This window comes from Triplophysa rosa, linkage group LG16, assembly GCF_024868665.1.
Source record: "Triplophysa rosa linkage group LG16, Trosa_1v2, whole genome shotgun sequence".
Taxonomy (NCBI): Eukaryota; Metazoa; Chordata; class Actinopteri; order Cypriniformes; family Nemacheilidae; genus Triplophysa; species Triplophysa rosa.
In genome coordinates, this window is record NC_079905.1 from 21,904,789 (window position 1) to 21,926,644 (window position 21,856).

Sequence of the window (21,856 nt, forward strand, 5' to 3'; positions counted from 1 at the left end):
TATACTGTTTCGTAATCAAGTAAGTCCTGCAGGAATGTATATACAGCTGTATATTGACGAAGTTTTATGTGTAATGAGTAGACTGTTTGGCCTCGCTGGTGTTGTCTGTGGTTCGGCCACAGGGAGGCGCTGCAGCTCTTCCTCTGGTCACCGGACTCTGTACTGCAGGGGTTAAATCAGAGTTGTGAGGGGCTATAAGAGTTTGCCTTGACGTCAGCTGGCAGATATGAGGTCTGTGCTGCGAGTCTCCGGCAGCAGGATATTTACTCTAGTATTTCACCTGCATTTACCAGCGGACTAAACATGCACGTGTTTGCTTTGCTGCTGTTCCTCATCGCCAGGCTCTGCGCTGAAAGTCTGGAGGGGCCAACAGGTAAGAGACTCGTGTTCATTTCACAGCACCATGGACAGAGACTCGAGGATTTACACGCGCTCTCACCTCGTGACAGTGAGCTGACGAAGTTCACATAACTTTTATCTGGACTGACGAATTCCGCGTGCTTCAAACAAGCAGCGCGAGACGTTCGTTTTCAGTTGTTTCACACATTTTAACAGTCCAGAGGAATGTATAATAAGAGCTTGATTCAGTTATAAAAGTGATATAAAGAGCTTATAGAAGAGAAACCTGTGTATTTAGTTTCGTTGTCATTTTAAAATTGTGAGATGTTACATCTATAATTTAAGTAAGACTTCGTCACTCAAAGTATTTGCTTTATCCCTGTTGTTTCATTCATTTACTTGCTACCTGTCTGTCTTTAAAAAAGAATCGTGTGAGTTATTGATTGTTTGATGATAGAATGGTTCAGACTCAATGAGTTGAAGAGTGTTGCCTGGAGACGTGTTATTTTTTGGGACGACTGAAGCTGGTTTGACAGGATTTATTTTGTCGTGTTTAGCGAATGGTTGTGAGTCCCTGTGTCAGCTTCAACATTACTTCAATCAATTGTGCAAAGACGTGTTGTTTAACAGAATATTGCAAGCAGGAAATTCACACTTTTTGAGGTTTGACGGTTTTGGAATTCGAAGGTTTTGTAACAAACATGCAGTGCAAATGCACCACAGTCTTTGTTTACTGTTTGGCGTAAAGACATTTTCTTCTGTCGGTTCACTTGCTCTTTTATTCAGTCAGAGCTTGTAAAGTGGTTTCGTGGTACTGCAGATTTTGAGGAGTTTATTGGTCGAATTGTGTTGTAATTTTTGACAGTCAGATCACAGCATTTGACAGTGGAGTGTGTGGGAGGTAATGAGACCTGAGCGCAACTTCTCAACTGACACTCTCGTAGTGTGTGTGTGCGCGCGACTGACGGTGCGTTTGTGTGGTATTTGCGTGCGTGCGTGTGTGTACGCGAGTGTGTGTGCTGTGTCTATGTAGTGTGTGTATGTGTAGTGCGTAAATGCGAGTGAGGTTGTGTAGTGTGTGTGTGCGTGCGTGTGTGTGTGTGCGTGTGGTTGCAGTTGAGGGTAAGAAAGGTTGCAGAGTGTCTCTTGCTGCAGTAATCCGAACAAAAAGTGAGTGGGCATTTCAAAAATGCCTTCAAGGGCACAGAAGGCTTGAACAGGCAGTGCCAGATTTTAAGGAAACAAAATCCTGTCATCATTTACTCACACTGTTATATCATTTCAAACCCAATCAACTTCTTTTTCATGTAAAACGACAATTTAGTGACCTTATCTGTCAAGATCCAGTAATGCAAAACAAACAAAACAATAAAACAAGTTAAACAATAGCAGACCAAAATGTTTTTTTTTTCAATGTGCTGTATTTCATTATTTTAGCTAGTTGTGTTGCTAGTAAATTGTATGTTTCTGTTGAGTTTAGAAACAATATTTCTTGTCTGTCTATGTTCAGGTTATTACATCACGTGACATGTCTTGTCAACAATATCGGTTGTTCAGGGTAAACACATTCAAGGCATTTTTTGTGAAAGTGAAATTTTGTCAGTTTTGGGACTGAATGGATGTGGTCACAGAGTAGAGCTCAAAATTGGTCAGTAATAGGGATGCACCGATACCATTGTTTAAAGACCGAGTACGAGTACTGATACTTTTTTCTGGTACTCGCCGATACCGATACCTATAACTGATGACTGTATAATGTACAATAATGTTAATAAACCAGTATCTTACTGGTACATTTGTTTTTCTTTTGTTTTTAGGTCTACTTAAATTTAAGTACTATTTTTAAATTAAGTTCAATTTTTTTATGATAAGTAGCACAATTTTTCTAGCACATTTACTTCAGTTTGCTAAAGTAAACAATATACTCTGTGGTTGAATGATAAAAAATTTAAGGGGGGTGGTGTGGTAAAATGTGAGTGTATTATAACTTGTTAAAGTCAACTGGACTTTTATTTTGACGGGACGCCACAAATGGTGTTTGTTTATGTCTTCGTGTCCTCGTGCAGTGAAACGCTGGCTCTGAAAGCTTCACAAGCACAATGCGTTCAGGTTCAGTACACGCAACCACACCACTCTTTCACACACAGTCATGCAAAATGAGTAGAATACATATTTAAACAGTATCTGAATATTTCGTTAGCTGTGTTACGTTAGCTGATAGCGGGTTCAGCGCTAATTTCTTGTTAGGAAATAATACATTTGCCCGATTCCATGCCATTCCGTGTTGTACAGCAAATTCAAAAACAATTTTATGCCTGGATTCCTCGTTTCTGTCTGCGTTTTCCGCATTGCGGAAATCATAGGGCTCTATGTATGTCACGTGAGGTATCGGTCATTGGTATCGGTGTGTCATTACGAGTACGAGTACGAGTACATGAGCGTGGTATCGGGCCGATACTGGTATCGGTATCGGTGCATCCTTAGTCAGTAATACATGTAGCACTGTAAACCCGGATAAGTTCTACTAACTCAAAAAATTTGAGGCAACTGATTGCCTCTATTTTTTTTAAGTTTGCAAACTTAAATATCATCAGTGAGCATATAGCTAGTTATTTGAGTAACTGTAAATTTTAAATAAACATTCATTAAATCAAAATATATATTTAGTGTTTGGTTCATCTTAATTTAATGCAACTCAAAGTTTTGAGTACTGACAACTTTACTTAGTCTGCAACATTATTTTAAACAGCTGAAAAAGTGAAGTGACGTGACGTGTGGCCAAGTATGGTATTCCATACTCGGAATTAGTGCTCTGCATTTAACCCATCCAAGTGCACACACACACCATGAACACACAACCAGAGCAGTGAGCAGCCATTGCTGTGGCGCCCGGGGAGCAGTTCGGGGGATGGTGCCTTGCTCAAGGGTCTCACCTCAGCTGTGGTATTGAAGGTGGAGGAGAGCGCTAATCCTTGACTCCACCCCACCTACAATCCCTGCTGGTACTGAGGCTCAAACCGGCGACGTTTGGGTTACAAGTCCGAGTCTCTAACCATTAGGCCACAACTTGAATATTTTGGACTGATGTCGATTCCTACTGCCGTGCCCTGCGAGTGCGAACGTCTGGGACTCTGGGTATCTGAGTGAAAGCGTCTGAGTGGTGCACGTTCAGAGATTACGTCACATTTAGGTAAAAACCGGCACTAGAGGGCATATGTTTGAAATTAAAATATTAGAGTAGGGTTGCATATATTTTTTCAAGTCCCCTAAGCTCTAAACTTTAGCATAGTTGTAAAAACTCAAAAAAATATTTACTGTTAACTTAAATCTCTGATAGAGGTTGAATGAACTCAAAAATATTAGTTAGGTCAACTTTTTGGCACATTTTGAGTACCAGGTACTTTCCATTATAAGTTAGTTATACTGTTTGGGTTTACAGTGAATTCATGTTTTATTATACACATGGTTAGGTGAACTATTAACCAGTCAAACACACAATATGTTGCTTCTACTGTGGATACTATAGGGATTGGAGGCAGTTTTTCACTTGCTAATGTCTCTTTAGGTTCTACTGTTCCAGTCACTTGCATGACACTGACTGGAAGAGTGACAGAGCACCGGAATGCATTAAAGAGAGAGGGTGCGGTAGTTGAGAGATTAGATTGAAATGGGTTCGAGCGGTGTCCTGCAACCCCCGACAGCCCACCAGAGTCAGCAGAAAAGGGCACGGGTGGGTGTTTATATGATGAAGAAGGGCAAGTGCTGAGAGATTCATTCTCTGAAAGAGGATTTACCATCTTCTGAGGATTTCAAAGAGTTGGGCTGTTTTTCATCTCATCAGCACACGGCTTCATGTCTTAATGTGTTGCTCTTATAGATGCTTTGTGAAGACGAACAGCTTGAGTCGTCTGTTTCGGCTGATGTGGTTGCCATTTTAACAGATTAGTTCACTCTGAAATTAAAACTGTCATCGTTTTCTCACCCTTATGTCATTTCAAACCCATACGACTTCCGTGAACACAAAAGGAGTCAATTATCTCCAGGATGGTCACGCTGCTTCTTTCCATAGAATGAAAGGGAATAGACATGCCTGTCACGCTCTAAAAAAGGACAAAAGCACCAGCAGTGTAATCCATCTGACTTCTGTGCTGTTTTATAAAACCATACGATAGCTTTCTATGTAGAAGTGATTTACTAAGACTCTACCCACCTTCTTGGTGTATGTGAGCATTGCATGAGGTCTGACGTCAGTTACACCAAACACATTTTTTAGATTTATACTGTGCCTGTATGTTGTTTTCTTACTAAACGGCTAGATGGTGTTTGCCTTTATTGTTTATTGTAAAAAAGAGCAAAATAAAAAAGTAATTTCAAAGTTTTGTTCTCCTGCAGAACACAAAAGAAGATACGAATGTTGATAACCAAACGACATTGAATCCCATTGACGTCCATTGTATGAACGCGAAACCCCTGAGACATTTCTCAAAATATCTGCTTTGAGTCATATACAGGTTTACAACCACATGAGGGGGAATACATGATGACAGAATTGTTGTTTTTTGTAAACCAACCTGACTTCTATGTGGTTAATTGTAGTTGCTTTGTTAAAAAAGCACAACTTGAATCATTTGTATTCGCTGCGGTGGGTATTTTAGTGTCTCACCAGGAGTGGTTGGGAAAATCTGGCGTTGCGTTCGCTCTTTTCCAATCTCGCAGAAAGCTTGCTGATCATCGTCTCTCGTGCAGGTAACTGTTCATGTTCCTGTCCCCTATATCTGAGCGGACAGCCCTCAGAGATCTCGCACCACTGAATCCGTGTGCTGCGCTCACCCGCAAGGCATCATGGGATAGCGCGCAGGGGCTGTCAGCTCTCTCCTCCAGGTGCTGTCACTGTCTTGTTGCTCTTGCTGCTCCCAGAAGCCATTACGGGACAGATGGTGTTCTGCCAGTGGGGCGTCAGGTCCTGTCACCCAGTGTTTTGCCCACAACAGCCCTCCGCTGCATCCCTCCTCGCTATTCTGTCAACAGCGCAATATGGTTTTAGCAACGGGTGACTTTAATATTTTATTCTCACTTAGCGTACAGATAATAAGAGTGTTAGACGTCAACAGATGGACTGAGAAGACTGACTCAAGTCAACACAGTTAACACAGAACTGTTATAAACTGTGACATAATTCACTGATGATGCTGATGTGAACTTCATAAACTGCTGTGCTGGCATTCTAATACATTCTGTGTTATTACTGAAGGCAAGTTTGATTTGTTGTTCTATCAAACGACGGTAACAAACTAGCAGTTTCCTAAAACTGTGCTAGTTTAACAATCGCTAAAAACACATCTGTTCCGTCAACATCTGACCCATTAGTACAGTCTTCTACTTCTTTTCTACTTTTCTATCCCCCCCCAAAAAAATTCTTTGCTTCGTATACTGTGATAGGGTGACTGAGACCAGTTGTACTGCACCTGTGCATTGTTGTTCTTTTGTTGCACAAATTGCTTCTACTGTTTTTCCCCTACTTTGTACATCGCTTTGGATAAAAGCGTCTGCTAAATTACTAAATGTAAATGTAAATTAATTTGCCATCCAGTCTTAATGGAAAAAATGGTTTAACCAAATTTGGTTCAGAGACTTTTCCTGAGCTCTTAACTAACCCTCTTCGGATGAAATTATGTATTTAAGAATAAAGGAGGAGTCAGGGGGAGGAGGGATGCCGAAAGTAAAGAGAAATGAAAGAAGGTTAACGGCTGTTTATACAGAATATGTTTGGAATAATGATTGGCAACTGGAAACCACACAGAAATGTACTCAAAACCGCCCAGGTGTTATAATAATCACTTGTAACACCCTAGCAACTGCATAGCAACAGACCGAAAAACACTTAATAACATCTCGGCACCAACTAGCAATGGCCACCAAGGACCCCCTTGCAAAACGGCGTGCTAAATTGACACCTTAGCAACTGCATAGCAATGCCCACGCAACAACCCACCTAAACATTTAGCTGCATAAATGCATACCAACATGCTAAAATGATATAGAACACCCTAGCAACTGCAAAGCAAGACCATGGAAACTATCCAGAACACCTTAACGACTACATGCCAAAATGCTTCATAATGCAACCGCATAGCAATGCCCTGGCAACCACCGACAACACTTTAGAAACTGCACAGCAACAGGCGTTAGTCGCAACTAGCAATGCTCTAGCCACCCAGGACACCATAGCAAACACACAGCTACATGCTATCCCAGATTGAACAGGTGCATCTGTAAAATGTCTGCTAAAGATTAGGATATCTGGAAAACATCTGCTGTGGAAAAACATCTAAGAAACGTCTTAGAAAGGGCAGTTTTATATACAATCTAAATCATAAACATCTTACAGACATCTTCTAGATGATGTCTGACTGGAACGTCTCGGAAACGTATTGCAGAAGAGCCAAATAAGGTCTCCCAGATGTACATGTGCTCTCAGGATTATAACATCTAAACAAACTGCCCTGGCAACCACCCACAACACCCTAGCAACTGCATAGGAGCATGCTAAACACCTATCAGAGCCAGCGGCTGTATGAAGTTGACCTGAACACCAGTGACATCATCACAGAACGCTCCGCTCACATTTCCTTCAGAAAATCATTGAATCAGCTTGTGACTGCGGTTTTGCTGCAGTTGTGACAGACATGCTGAGCTGAACTAAAACTCTGAACTAACACACACACTCGTGCTGTCATCTCGCCGGCGGATTGGCTAAACTCCAGCTGCTACCGTGGCAACATGGAAAGTATGAAAGTCCTGAACTGCAGGAGACACTGTCACCCTGCGCACGAAACTCACCTTCTCACGTCCTACACGTCTGCTGTCAGTGATCCTTGCTTTGGAAAGCACTGCTTTTCTCGTTTAAACGCAAACAATAAACTTCAATACCGTGTAAAACTTGCACTGTTTTATGTAATTCTAAACTGTTCCTCTCATTATTTACTTTTATTTTTGTAATAATTCATCATACTGAAATATTTGACAGTGAGCACCCTGTATGTACAGTTACAAATATGAATACATAAACAAACAAACAAACACTTGGCATGGAGTCAATGGGAAAGGTGACTTTGGCAGGTGTGTGAGTATACCGTAACACCTGGGAGAACAGTTGCCGCCCTTCCCCACTGGTGACCCCTCCAGCCCACACTGTCACCCACTGAACAGAGGTTTGTTCAAGGGCATGTGGAGGCCATGAGCAGACTTTCTTGCCAGATTTATACAGACAAGTTTGCATAGGTATATCTCAAAGCATTTGACCTGACGCGTGATATGGGTGAATGATGTGCAGTACTTTACGCCTGATGGGCCGCTGAGTGTCTGTGGTGGTCTCTGGCTGTGTGCTCCGTAAGAGGCCGACCGTAACCTGTTCATCCCCGGGATTAAGCGCTCATTGGATGCTGGACCTGGACCGTTACAGAAAGCAAGAAGACAATGAAGAGATCATAGACTCGAGCCCTCCCGTCATGACCCTGTGACCTCCCGCCCCTCCTCCTCATGTCTGGGGCTATTGTTGAGGATTGAGTCAGTGCGTCACAGATGATGTTGTGACTGGAGACGAAACGAGGGCAATAATAATGCGAGATGTGTGCCCTCAATCATTCAAATCGGCACTTACGAATTAACATTAAAATATCTTTTTATATAGCTGAATTGCTACGATGGGAAAATCTCACCTGTTCACTTAAAGTGTCATTGTGTCATGTAGCACAGACAGTGCTGGATTGGGGTCATGTTTAAGGTTAAGGGTTTCTTTAAATGCCACCTGAGTGAACCTAAAAGCGTTTAGAACAGCGTGGCAGTTTTTTTGGGGGTTATTGTAGAGGAATGATTGACCTTTGTTGAGATACTTACCTGTACTCAAGTCAGCCTCCTGTGAGTAATGTTGGCAGTGAATCCAAAGGGATTGTGTTATTTAGAGAGAAGTGTGGATTGATTGACGTCTGTGTGAGCGTCTGATGTCCTGAATGGCAGTGCTGCGACAGCCTCACGCCATGATTGAACCTGAGTGCTTTGGGGCGCAGGAAGGTTTAATGCGACCACAATTTCTGTGTTATAGAGAGAAAAGGTATCGCAGAAGGAGTAGGTGGAACAGGCACTGGGGAGACGCCTTCAAAGAACGGAGGCAGAGGAAATATTTGAAAAAGAAGGGACAGAGCATCTCGCTCGGCAATCCTCCCACTTCCGATGCTTTCCGGCACTATTTTTACACCGCGGAGTACTGACGAGAAAGAAAACAAAGGTTTCGCGCAGTGACGGCAGCGTCCTTGAGGTTTTGGCAGGCCTGGATGCTGATGTGAAAGCAGTGGGTCGAACCAAGAATGGACCTGTTGGCTCCGGATATGTCATTAGCCGTCCCAACCGAAATAACCCGTCTCCATTCCCTCCCACATCCCACACTTGGTTTATTGTTTTCATTCCCAAGACAACCCATTATTACACACCGAGCCGGAAAGTGGGTTATGTTTTGGAAGTGAAATCTACATTCCCTCGCTCTTTCTTTCTTTGTTGTCCGTCGCTCTCTCGTTCATGCCAAGCAAGGAAAAAGAAAAAAGCGGGTGTTAATTAAGTCTGCCAGTCATTTGGGTATGGAGACAGATCCACATGGCGTCCTAATCGCGCCAAACAAATCTCCATTGTTAGCTCTGGATCCAGGGACAATGAAAGTCCCGTTCGGTCGCAGATTAATTGAGGGCACAGATTAGAGTTAGCATCAAGGAGAATAGAGTTTTGCGCTGTTGTTCTCAAGCTGTCTCGCTTCTATTCAACAGGGCAGAGAGGGAGAGACAGATGTAGAGGATAGAGCTTAACCTACTTTGACACCGATCTGCTCATTTTTCATCTCTAAACCCAAAGCTGTCACACGAGTCCTGGCTGTTTAATTAATAATCTGTCTCTAAGGGACGAGAGAAGATTTGATCACACACTGTACTGAGTCTGTGATGTTCATGTGATCAAACAAGGCTTGGTGGCCATTTTAAAGTGGAAGAAGTTGACAGTTTATGCACGTCTGGATTGAAAGCTGGTCAGAAGTTTCATTTGTATCATACACACAAAAACGCAGAAGCTTTCTCCCAGTTAAAAGCTTTTACCAAAGTTTCGAAAGTTTCTTAAAGCTTTCTAAAAAGCTCCATTTTAAGTGCATGATTTTACATAGATTTTCTTCATGGCCTCTTAAACACGCTGGATATTCACACCACTTTCATGTTGGATTGATGGTGTTTAGAACACAGCGGCATGTTCAGACTTTTCCGAGTTGGAGGCGCATCGATTAAAGAATCACAGTTATTCTTGACGGACTGAAGATCCTACAGCAAGCAACTGAAATCTCAAGTGTCGACCTGTGAGAAGAACACACAGAGATCATTGAACAAACTGAGTAATGTCAAACAATAAGACTGAATCCCGAGGGCTGATGAGCGAAGGCTATCGTCTGTCAGAGCAGATGCTTTCATCTCAACACCCGTCTTTTTTTGAAGATGAACATCTTGGTGTAAAAAGTAACAGTTGTGTGAGGGTGTGTGTGTGTGTGTGTGAAATGAAGTGAGCAGAGGTTTTCTTCCCATTGTTCTCAAACACCAGTGAAAGAATATTTGAATTTCAACCGGCTTGAGAATTGTTAATACTTTAAAGCAGTGGTCACCAACCCTGCTCCTGGAGATCGACCGTCCTGAAGATTTCAGCTCTAACTCCAATCAAACACACCTGAACTATCTAATCAAGGTGTTCAGGTTTGCTTGATAATTACAGACAGGTGTGCTGAAGCAGGGTTGGAGCTGCAGTCTGCAGGACGGTCGATCTCCAGGAACAGGGCTGGTGACCACTGCTTTAAAGTGTCATTTTTGTTTGACAGGAGGAAGAGCTTCAAGGCTGATCCATTTACCACACACACAACACTCACATGAAATCATTGTGTGTGTGTGTGTGTGTGTGTGTTCAATAGTGGATAAAAGTGGATGATTTAAACATAAGCAGGGCTCTAGAGTGCGACCAAATTTCTCAATGGTGCGACTAAAAAAAATCTGAGGTCGCACCGGTGCGACCAGCCGTTCGAGGGAACAAAAGTCTCTGCGAAGTCTCCGTGTGGTTCAACAACAGACACATTAGGCCCATATCGTGGTCTAAACCAATCAGAGATAGTGAAGGGCGGACCCCCTCTGATTGGCCGTGGTCCAGATATCCCTGTACGTGTGTGTACGTTTGAAAATGCTGTGCTGCAGTCAGATAGAGAGAGAGGTGAGTAGCCTATAGGCCCGTCAGATAAACAGAGTGGATGTAGCCGCGGATGATGAGAGAAGATGAAAAGAACGATTGACAACTTTTTCGTTAAGAATGTTAAGTTAAGGCCTGATCCGTCCGAAAATCATAACCAATGCTCTGACACGCTAGACTGCGACTAAATGGTCTCATTTTGCGACAAATTTTCCTGCCGACTTTCAAACTGATCAATATATAATTTTTGCGTATTATAAATTTAATGCGCAGAAATGTTATATTGCGCAAGCTGCGCATTCAGTCACTCATTTTCGTCTCCCCTCCTTCAACCATTCACTTATCTATCAGTGCCCCGCCCCCAACCCGTAACTCGCGGGTTACGGGTAAGAGGCGAAGGACCGAAAGAGCAGACGAGTGAAGCGCTCAATCTTGCAACTTAAATAAATATGCAGAATACAAGAATTTCAAAACAGCAAAGATAACGAAATGTGTTGCAAGTATTGTATGCATGTGAAGCTAATGCAGGAAACACGTGTTTAAACTTTATGCACTAAACTATTGTATAAAGATCTCTAACAATACTGCAAAGCATACAAAACGTTATACATCACGCTAAATACTGTTTATTTGTGAGTCGCTATTGATAGAAGCCAAACGTGTATCAATGCAGCTTTCATGATGAATAATCACTAAAAGCCTTCAGGTCTCGCGGGTTGTTTGAGATGCGCGCGCCCAGAGAGTCAGAGCACAAAATACTAAACGAAGTTCTCTTTCACGCCTTCTTACTCTGAAACGGACATATTAACACAAAATAACCTAAAAATTCCCATATTAACAAGAAACCTTGTAAAGGTATTCAGTTTGTTTCGTGACCAAACAGTTGGGAAACAAAACACGTGTTCCAGAATATTGCACGAGCTCTTAAAGGGGCAGCAGCATAATAAAGATCTCTGTTTATAATGTTCATCAAACAACAACGGACGGGCCCAAAACACTCACTGATATTAAAGGAATTGTGTTCTCTTATAGGAGTCGTTCACAACAAATAAAGGAAGAAAGTAGCTTTAAGAAAGATGTGCTTTAAATATGGTAAAGTGTTGAAAGAGAGTTTACATATACAATAAAAATAATTCAATCATAAACAATGATTTGTATTAATTTCTAATTGATTTATTAATGTATTAAACACATTTTAATGAAGTTTTAGTGATTCTTTTTTCTTACCTCACCCCACGACTCTGGTGCTATCAAATTAAGGGCTGGTGCCACCAACTGAATAACTTGGAAGCACCAGTGCCACCTCTCTCAAGTGTTAGTCTAGAGCCCTGCTTTCTTGTAGAATTGTGCTTCAAATAAAGAACTTTATGTTGACCAGATTGTTCGTTAATCATTTACAAGTCAATATTGCCTATATGGACAGCGATTTAAAAAAAAAGTGAACTTGTAAAACTGCGGTATTAAATGCGATGCGGTCGAAAATTTGGGTGCACCTAACTTTTAGGCGCACCAGTGCAACCAGTGCAAAAAGGTAGTCTAGAGCCCTGATAAGTGCTTTTTAGTGTATTTGAGATAAATTTGGTGATGGTCCTTAAAGAGATTATTCACCCCAAAATATTTTTTTTGTCATTATTTACTCACCCTCGAAGTTTCTTTGATCTGAGGAACACAGAGAAATATTTTGGGAAAAATGCTTATAACTAGGGATGCACCGATACCATTTTTTAAAGACCTAGTACGAGTACCGATATGTTTTCTGGTACTCGCCGATACTTATACAGATGACTGTATAATGTACAATTATGTTAATAAATTATGTTAATTTTCTTTTTTTCTTTTGTTTTTAAGTCTACTTAAATTAAGTTCTATTTTTTAATGATAAGTAGTACAATTTTTCTAGCACATTTACTTCAGTTTACTTAAGTAAACAATATACTCTGTGGTTGAATTATAAAAAAAATTAAGGGGGGTGGTGTGGTAAAATGTGAGTGTGTTATAGCTTGTTCAAGTCAACCGGACTTTTATTTTGACGGGACGCCACAAGGGTGTTTGTTTAAGTTAACCGGACTTTTACTGTGTTCGTGTCCTGAAAGCTCCACAAGCATCACGCATTCAGTACACGCAACCGCGCCACTCTTTCACACACAGACACGCAAAACAAGCAGAATACATATTTAAACAGTATCTGAATATTTCGTTAGCTGTTAGCGGTTCAGCGCTAATTTCTTGTTAGGAAATAATACATTTGCCAGATTCCGTGCCATTCCGTGTTATACAGCAAATTCTGTTTTTATGCCTGGATTCCTCGATTCCATCCGCGTTTTCCGCATTGCGGAAATCATAGGGCTCTATGTATAGTATGTCACGTGAGGTATCGGTCTTTGGTATCGGTGTGTCATTATGAGTATGAGTACATGAGCTTGGTATCGGGCCCGGTGAATCCCTACTTATAACTAAACTGTTCTTGGACCCCATTGATTACCATAGTTGGAAAAATTACTTTATATTTTTTTTGTTCTGTTGAACACAAAAGAAGCCTTTTTGAGAAGAATGTTGGACAGCAAACATTTCTGGGGCACTTTTGACTACCATTGCCATTTTCCTACTATGGTAGTCAATGGGGGGCAAGAATTGTTTGGTTACACGCATTCTTCCAAATATCTATCTCTGTGTTCAGCCAAACAAAGACATTTATACAGATTTGAAACAACTAGAGAGTGAGAAATTCATGACAGAATTTTCATTTTTGGGTGAAGTATCCTTTTAAGACCCCAATCCTTGTTATCGGTAAAACTCCTCAGGATATTTCAGACTGAGGTTTTATCTGTTTAGGGGTTTGTTTGGATGGGAATATCATATTTCACTCCAGATTGAAAACGTGTTTAAGGCTAAATATTTTGCATTAAAATATGAAGAGTTGTGTTGTTATTAGCTTTCAATGAAAGTGTTTGCAAAACAAATTAATTTAAATGTATTATTAAGATGAGATTTTTTTTATATCGTGATATTTTGATAGCACTCCCCACAAAATCTCATTACAAAAATGTAATTCTCACGGAATCAAAATGTTATTGCTATTATGAAAAAGTCTGGACAGTTTTTTATGAGATATGGCTTGGATGTGTTCTCGACAGGTTTTTGTGAGGTTTACTTCTCACTGGCTTCATCTCCTCACACACACACACACACACACACACACACACACACACGCACACACGAGCCATTTGTAGTTTTGAGATGGCACCAGTTTATTCCAGCTCGGTGACATCACAGGACTCGTGCAGAGCTGAGCGAGATGATCTGAATGCAGAAATGCCAAATGCCACAGAGGAAAAAAATGACACTCATTATCAGAAGCCACAGGAGTGAGAGAGATGAATGTGAATGTGTGTGTGTTGTGAGAGGTCATCTGAAGGATACTTTTCATCAGGACATTGATGCTTATATGAGACCTGTGATAGATTATCTGTGTGTGTGAGAGACAGTAAAGCCCTTCTCTTCAAAGCTCACAGCAGCCCTTGTGTTCAGCATCAATGCCGGTGTCATTCCCCTGTGTGTGTGTGTGTGTGTGTGTGTGTGTGTGTGTGTGTGTGTGCTAAGATGTTTTTAATTATGATTCACCAGAGCATTTAACATTAAACAGAAACACAGTGATGTTCCTTTGAATGTTCATATCTCAAATCATAACATTTTATGCAAACATTTGCCCTTTCACGTTCCAATAACATCTAATTAATTTTCTGTATTACGTTGATTAACTTTGGGAGAACAAGTTCTCATGTTTTAATTTTCAAAAAGTCATGTTTGACCATAGAAATTGCAGCCATTTTTGACTGTCTGGTTTTCAGGATTGTGGTTAAAAGAGACTGAGTTTACATTTTTAAGTAAAAAAAAAATGACTAAATTTGGTCTGTTACAGTCTGACATGTTTTCTGTAATTTTACAGTAATATAGTGAAATGACACAACAAAACATGGCTACGTGCACACTTAATTCGGCTGTCACTTCACTTGTAATGCTTCATTCTGTTATCTACACACACACTTAACTCATTTACGCATTCTACTATTCAATTCAATTCAATTCAATTCAATTTTATTTATATAGCGCTTTTCACAATGTGCATTGTTCCAAAGCAGCTTTACAGGAGCAAATAAGAAAAACACAGAAAGGTAAAACACAGCACAGTGCGTGGTGTTTATAGACCAAGCAAGATCATTATAATAAATAATATCTAATAAATAAATGAATAAATAAATGCAGTCTCCCGGTGAGCAAGCCAACACTGCACTGCTCTGCTGTGGCGAGGAACCCAAACTCCAATGATGAATAATGGAGAAAAAAAAACCTCGGGAGAAACCAGGCTCAGCCGGGAAGGCCAGATCTCCTCTGACGTGTCATAGCTGCACTCAGTGACCCCGACCAAAGCCACCGAGCAACGTCCACGAACTACTACCCAATTAAAAATGCAGGTAGTGACAACCGCATATACCAAAATTACACGCCGCGTGTATGGAACCAAACTCAACAACTAGTTGTTAAAAACGTATTTAATTGTGCATCAGAGATGTGTCTTCAACTCAATGTGAGGTGCTTTTCACACATTTGGACATAGACAGAGTTTGCTGCTCCTTGCGGTGAAGTTACAGTGTTGCCAAATACGCATAGAAAAAACAGCAAACAAAGAAAAACTTTTAAAAAAAAGCAATATGATTTATAGTTAATTGGACCAAAAAATCTCATATATCTCATACTTTTAAAGTGCTGAGCTTATGAGCTAAGACCAAAACAACAAGCATAAAAGTTCTTAAAAATATGTGAACATGGCAACATGTTGGCTACCACCAGTGTGTCAATCATCAGAAATGCGGCAGTGACCTGTTCCGTACACACATGGAACGATCATTTAGGGAATTCACTCCCGCATTTAATCGTGGCCATTGACTGAATGTTAAATACACTTTCATCCAAAGATGGTTGACTCTGATTACACTCTATTTATACCTCTATGTAAGTATGTTTGGTACCAGACGGAGGCATGAGTAAATGATGGTGTGGGCTGTTTGACAACCTGGATCATTCCTGTAAAGGTTGCATCAGTGAGCTTGTGTGTGAGATCCATCAGAAGTCCCAGTGTGTATCCGTGACCTTCAGAGAGTCCTTACACACGTGTGTCAAGAGCCCCACCGGCCTCGTCTCTCCTACAGTTTCTGGGACAGTAGAACAAAGGGTGAAAATGAGGGAGCGACTTGTCTAAGCCTGCAGAGGACGAGTTTATTACCCCCACCCCGGTGACCTTTCATGAAGCATTGTGGGTCAGTGTCACAGATAAATGAGAGGACTGTCAGATTGATCTTTTATCCCTCAGAGGGAGGCATGAGGAGGAAGTGTGAAGATAAGATGGAGGAAATGAGAACAGATAGATGCTCAGAAGCGCTGCAGTCTGTCACATCAGCAACACGACAACACTAAGAAACATATAAAGGGACGGTTAATGTAAAATAACACATAGGATGCTATTTACTTGCCTTCATGTCATTTCAACTGAAGAGCTGGAATGAGTTTGCCAGAGTTTGTGGTCAGGGTTAGAAACTACTGACACTCTTTTCACTGTAAAAAAAATCAGTAAAAATCGGATATTTTCTGTAAACTGGAAAAACAGAAATATACTGTAAAATACTTTTTTTAATTATAGGATATAAGGATATATGTTAAATTGATTTCCCCTTTTGTCTTGTAAATGTGTTGTCTGTTTCTTTAATTTTATAGTTTTTACCGTATTTCAAAAACAAACTGTAAATTTTTTTGGCATCTGGGGCACCAGAAATAAACTGTAAAACAACTGTTTCCCCTGTAAAATTACAATTCTCCCTGTTTATCTTGTAAATTTGCTGTCTTTTTATTGTAGTTTTACAGTTTTGACCGTATTTAAAAAAATACATAAAGACTGTAAAAAAGCAGTGAAATTCGATTTTGACATTTTACGTGGAAAATCTGCAAAAAAATAACAGCAAAATCAGTAAAAAATATTTTTTTTACAGTGTTCCATATAATAAAACTCTATAGTGACCAGGGGCTGTTAGGGTTAAAAAAAAGCAATGGCACATCATCAAAATACACAAAATATAAACAGTGATGGAACACATCATAAGCATTCATGTTTCATATCTCACAGCACAAAGGAATGATGTAGGTTATTTAATGATGTAGCGTTACATACAGTGAGCACAGATCTCATATGACTGTGTGTCTGTTTGTCAGGTAATGACTGACTGAGACTCCATAAACAGCACTTACAGTCAACTACTGATGGGGTCCATCATTATGTAATATATAAATATGTGACCGCAGTTACATTCCCAAGAAACCCGTGACCATACATTTCAATGACAAACTGTATTTTTATGATATGTTTGAAAAACTGAATTTCATGACAGAGAACAGCTGTTTATCATTAAAACTATTACAAAATGCCTTTATGTAGTGTGTTTTGGGTCTTATTCCAGTAGGATTTCTGTTGGTTCTTATCTGTTCATAACATCCCACCAACAGAACCGACCCATTACCAGTGGAGACCCACAGAGATCATTGTAGCCTCCATTAAAACCAATAAAATTCCCATTATAATCATTACATTCTGTAGAACTTCTGTGTTTTTCAGCAGGAATAGCTGTCTACATCCTCCACGCACCATATACCTAGTTTGTTAAATAGTGGTATGTAAATGTGGTCACAAGAAAACATATAAATTGAATATAATAATTGGATACTTTAAAGGCACAGTATGTAAGAATATGTAACGTTTGAATGCAGAGAAGACTTTAAACATCTAAAATATCAAAGCAAGTTGTCCTTGCAAGCAATTGCAATAGCTTTTCGTAGAACATGACTTAATCTAACCATTTTTGCAATAAACCTTTCGAAGCTTCGGCCGTCATGGGGATTTTAGTGTATGCATGACATCACTTCCTCTCACACAGGTGTCCTAACAGAGTGAGACTGACGTGTTCCACTAATGTCTGACAACCACCATGTTATAAAGACACATTTATCTCGAAGAGTGTGGTTGTTCTGTCTTTTATTTTTTAAATAAATGCCACACGCTTCTGATATTTTTTTCTAAACCAGTGACATTTTCTTAGTGTGGGATTGATGGAGACACTTTCTCTGCCCACGTCTCAGCTCCCCTGTGTGTGTGTGTGTTTCCACCCACATTTCTCCTTCAGTTTGTCTGATTCTTCATACATCAGTCTTGTGTTCGTGTTGTGTGTTGCCTCTCAGTCCATCTCTTTCTTTTGTTTTGCGCAGCTACCATTTGTAGTAAGTTCAAGTAAACATGAAAAGGATGCCATCATTAACTCGCATGTCGATCATTTTCTCATCCTCAATGACTGTGAACACAAAAGGAGCAGAATAATAACAATACTCTTTAAATACAGCAAAAGCACACGGTGACCTGTGAGCTGTCAATCTCCACAAAATACATATAAGTAAAATCAATCTTTTCCTGAGACAAAGCTGTCTTATGGTCCAGGGTTTTTCCTGGCTCAATATGAGGCAGAGGTGGTGCCATCTTTATCTTGTACACAGACGCACATGTAGGCCTACTGTACCTTTAATATTTAAACATAAAAATTTAATGAAAATGACAATTATTAAGTTATATAAAACATGACTTTTATTCAACCAAACAGAAATGATTTTAAGTCAAATAAAGCTTTTTATCCTTTTCAACTAACTTTTCAGCCCACAGCAGCCAACTAAATCAACCAGTCTTACTAAAAGAGCTTAGCTCATTCACATTCTGCATTCACTTGTGGTTTACTGAGCTTTGAACGATTCACTGATCTTTTATATTCGCTAGTGACTGAAAGTTTCAACAGTTCAAACAAATCGGTTCGAAGGAGTCATTTGTTTGCGAGTCGTTCTGATCGCAATGTGCGTTCATACTGGCGAACTCGCTGTGTACAGTATACGCTGATTCATCGAGCCAACTGCACAGCTTAAAACATTATACAATGATGTACGCCACCTTAATTTAAGAAATCTTTTAAGAAATTGAACGTACTTGGATGCAAAACAAATAGATAGGGACGTAACGAATTCCCTCAGCTCACGATGCGATTCGATTCACGATTCTGAACTCATGATGCGATTTAATCAAGATCTTTTTACAGAATGAGTTGAGGAAAATTTTAAATGAACAACTGCCCTTTTATTATTTCTCTAATGCTGCACAATTCTTTGTAAAATAAAAATATATTTTATGTCAAATAACAAAACTAAATTGCAGTTTTAGAACAAATTCCAAATCAAATAAAAAATGAATAATACAAAAGTCTCTTTAATATAAACAAACTAAGACTTTGTCTATGCTTTTGCTAACTTTTACTTTTTTAAGAAATATCAGCATATCCACGTTTACCAAGTTTGCAGAAAATCAGCGGCCCCTGCTATGTACTGCGATTTTTATAACGTCTCAACTGACTTGAATCGTCACATATTATAATCGATTTTCAACCGGCTCACGTATGGAGGACTAAACCTGCAAAAATTATAAATAAATGAATGTATAAATAAATAAATATATAAACGAATAAATGTAATAATATGAAATAAATACAGGAATGAATGGTTTGATAAAACAAAATGATTCGTTTTAGCTATTATTGATCTTAGCTTTAACTTTTCTTTTCATTTTTTAAATTGATTTATTATTTTTTGTGTCCATTTTTAATTATTTTTAATTATTATTATTTTTTATTTTTAGATTATTTTATTTATCCTTTCCTTTTATTTTTACATTTATTTATTTATACGTTTATTTATTTTTATATTTATTTATTATCGCATGTATTTATTTCCACTTTTATTTATTTATTCTTGTATTTATTCTTACTTTTCTGTGTCTTGTATGATAATTAGATGGGTTGGTCTTGCCTACTATTGGTTCAGCGTAGATTGAAGCGTTTGATCGATTACTCTTGACTTGTTTTGGACTAACGTCACGTCACTCACTGATCGTTTGCTTCGTGTATAACGTTTATGGCGTGCGCACAATTAGCTAGAGAGTTACAGCATTTAGCCAATGAAGTCGATAACCATGCATCAAATGACTGTGTGTCATTCAGATTAGATGCATTTATTGAGGATTTATTACAGATTGACGGAGAGATAAATGACAAAGTTCTTCAAAATCTGTGCGAGTCAGGGGGTGCTAAGGTGGTGACCAAGTTCCGGTTACAGGTCCTCTGCCAAAGAGGTGCATGAACGACCTCAGCAGATTCGTCGATTCTGAAAGCACAAGACGACTTGATATTAAGATGTCTAATAAACACAGACTTTCTTGTTACATGATTTTGACATTCTTGTTAAGATTGCAAATTATTGGTATGATCGCCCGTAACGGCTGAAGCGAGGTGAAAAAATAAATAAAGCGATTTGACACGGGATTCGTACCCATACAATAAAGCGAGGCAGCGTGTCACTACGGTAACAATCACACTAAGCTATTTCGCAATGCTAGCTGCTGCGGATCTTTGCAATAATATCAAGATGTCACACAACAATATGCAGCTGGATGAATCAAGGGAATATGCCCGTCTTAACTTGTGACCTCTGTGTTATTTATCTCTTATGGAATGTAGTTTACGAGTACCGTTTAGTAACCACGTCTTTTTAGAAGGAATGGTTTCCATTTGATGGCCCCTGTAGTGAAAGAACGATGCTCATTACTACCGTGTTAACTTGTGACTTAAGTTCACTATGTCTCAATTCATTTACATTATGTTACATCATGTTACATTAAATCTTTACGCTTTTTCTAACCGAAAGGCTGCTTATAACTATCACTTTGACAAAGCGTTAGCTTGCGACTTCGGTTTACAAGCTCATCTGTGTAGTTAAACCTTATTACATTTTGTGCTTTATGATTTTCACCAGTTGAACTGTAACGCCACCATAGCATAGCACCCTCTGACTCGCACAGACTTTGAATGTGCTGCAAAGAGGCTAACAACCGAGGGAGAACTTTGTCATTTATCTCGCCGTCAATCTGTAATAAATCATCAATAAGTGCATCTAATCTGAATGACACATAGTCATTTGATGCATGGTTATCGACTTCATTGGCTAAATGCTGTAACTCTCTAGCTAATTGTGCGCCCGCCATAGTTACTTAACGTTATACACGAAGCAAACGATCAGTGAGTGACGTGACGTTAGTCCAAAACAAGTCAAGAGTAATCGATCAAACGCTTCAATCTACGCTGAACCAATAGTAGGCAAGACCAACCCATCTAATTATCATACAAGACACAGAAAAGTAAGAATAAATACAAGAATAAATAAATAAAAGTGGAAATAAATACATGCGATAATAAATAAATATAAAAATAAATAAACGTATAAATAAATAAATGTAAAAATAAAAGGAAATGATAAATAAAATAATCTAAAAATAAAAAATAATAATAATTAAAAATAATTAAAAATGGACACAAAAAATAATAAATCAATTTAAAAAATGAAAAGAAAAGTTAAAGCTAAGATCATTAATAGCTAAAACGAATTATTTTGTTTTATCAAACCATTCATTCCTGTATTTATTTTCATATTATTACATTTATATATTTATTTATTTATACATTCATTTATTTATAATTTTTGCAGGTTTAGTCCTCCATACTCACGGTGAATCGTTACATCCCTAAAAACAAACAATATTCACATGAAAACCTGTGAAACACAGCTAATACAGCTCCTATTAGCTCTTGTACTGCAACTCTTCAGCGTCTCACTGGGCTGAGAACGAAACCGCGTCTCCCTTGTGGCGTAATGCCGCAACTGCAGCTACAAATGACAGTCTACTCTGTTGACAGAATACACGCAGTGTTTTTTTGTGAAGGCACCCGACGTAACTTTGGCGAGAGTCTGAGACGGCACAAAACCCTTTTTCTATGCAGGAAAAACCCTGTGGTCTTAGGGACTACTTTTGGGGTCAGATCCGGACAGCATGAAAATCCGTCCCATAGAAAAGAGCAGCTTGTGCATTCACACAGTCGGGACGATTTGGATCAGCACGAGGTCAAGTAAATGATGTCGATTTTTTGTGGAGGTTGACTTTAATATCAGGCTTTCTCGAGCTCAAAGAAGCCGGCGCAGTGTCAGTCGGAGATGCTGTCCTGAAGGAGCCATCGGCAGCGCTCCCTCAAACTCTCTGATGCTGACAGCAGCAACGCGCTGAACAAATATTCACATGGAA

At 39.4% G+C, this 21,856-nt stretch overlaps 1 protein-coding gene across 1 annotated transcript in view; it reads left to right on the top strand.

Annotated features, from left to right (window-relative positions):
* The first annotated feature begins 226 nt into the window (after nucleotides 1–226).
* The window catches only part of ptprua (protein tyrosine phosphatase receptor type Ua), a 217,789-nt gene continuing 196,159 nt past the window's right edge, over nucleotides 227–21,856 (top strand). Inside the window, 1 exon segment of the mRNA XM_057354219.1 lies at nucleotides 227–373. Within this exon segment, the coding sequence (XP_057210202.1) occupies nucleotides 304–373 (70 nt within the window). The 5' untranslated portion in view covers nucleotides 227–303.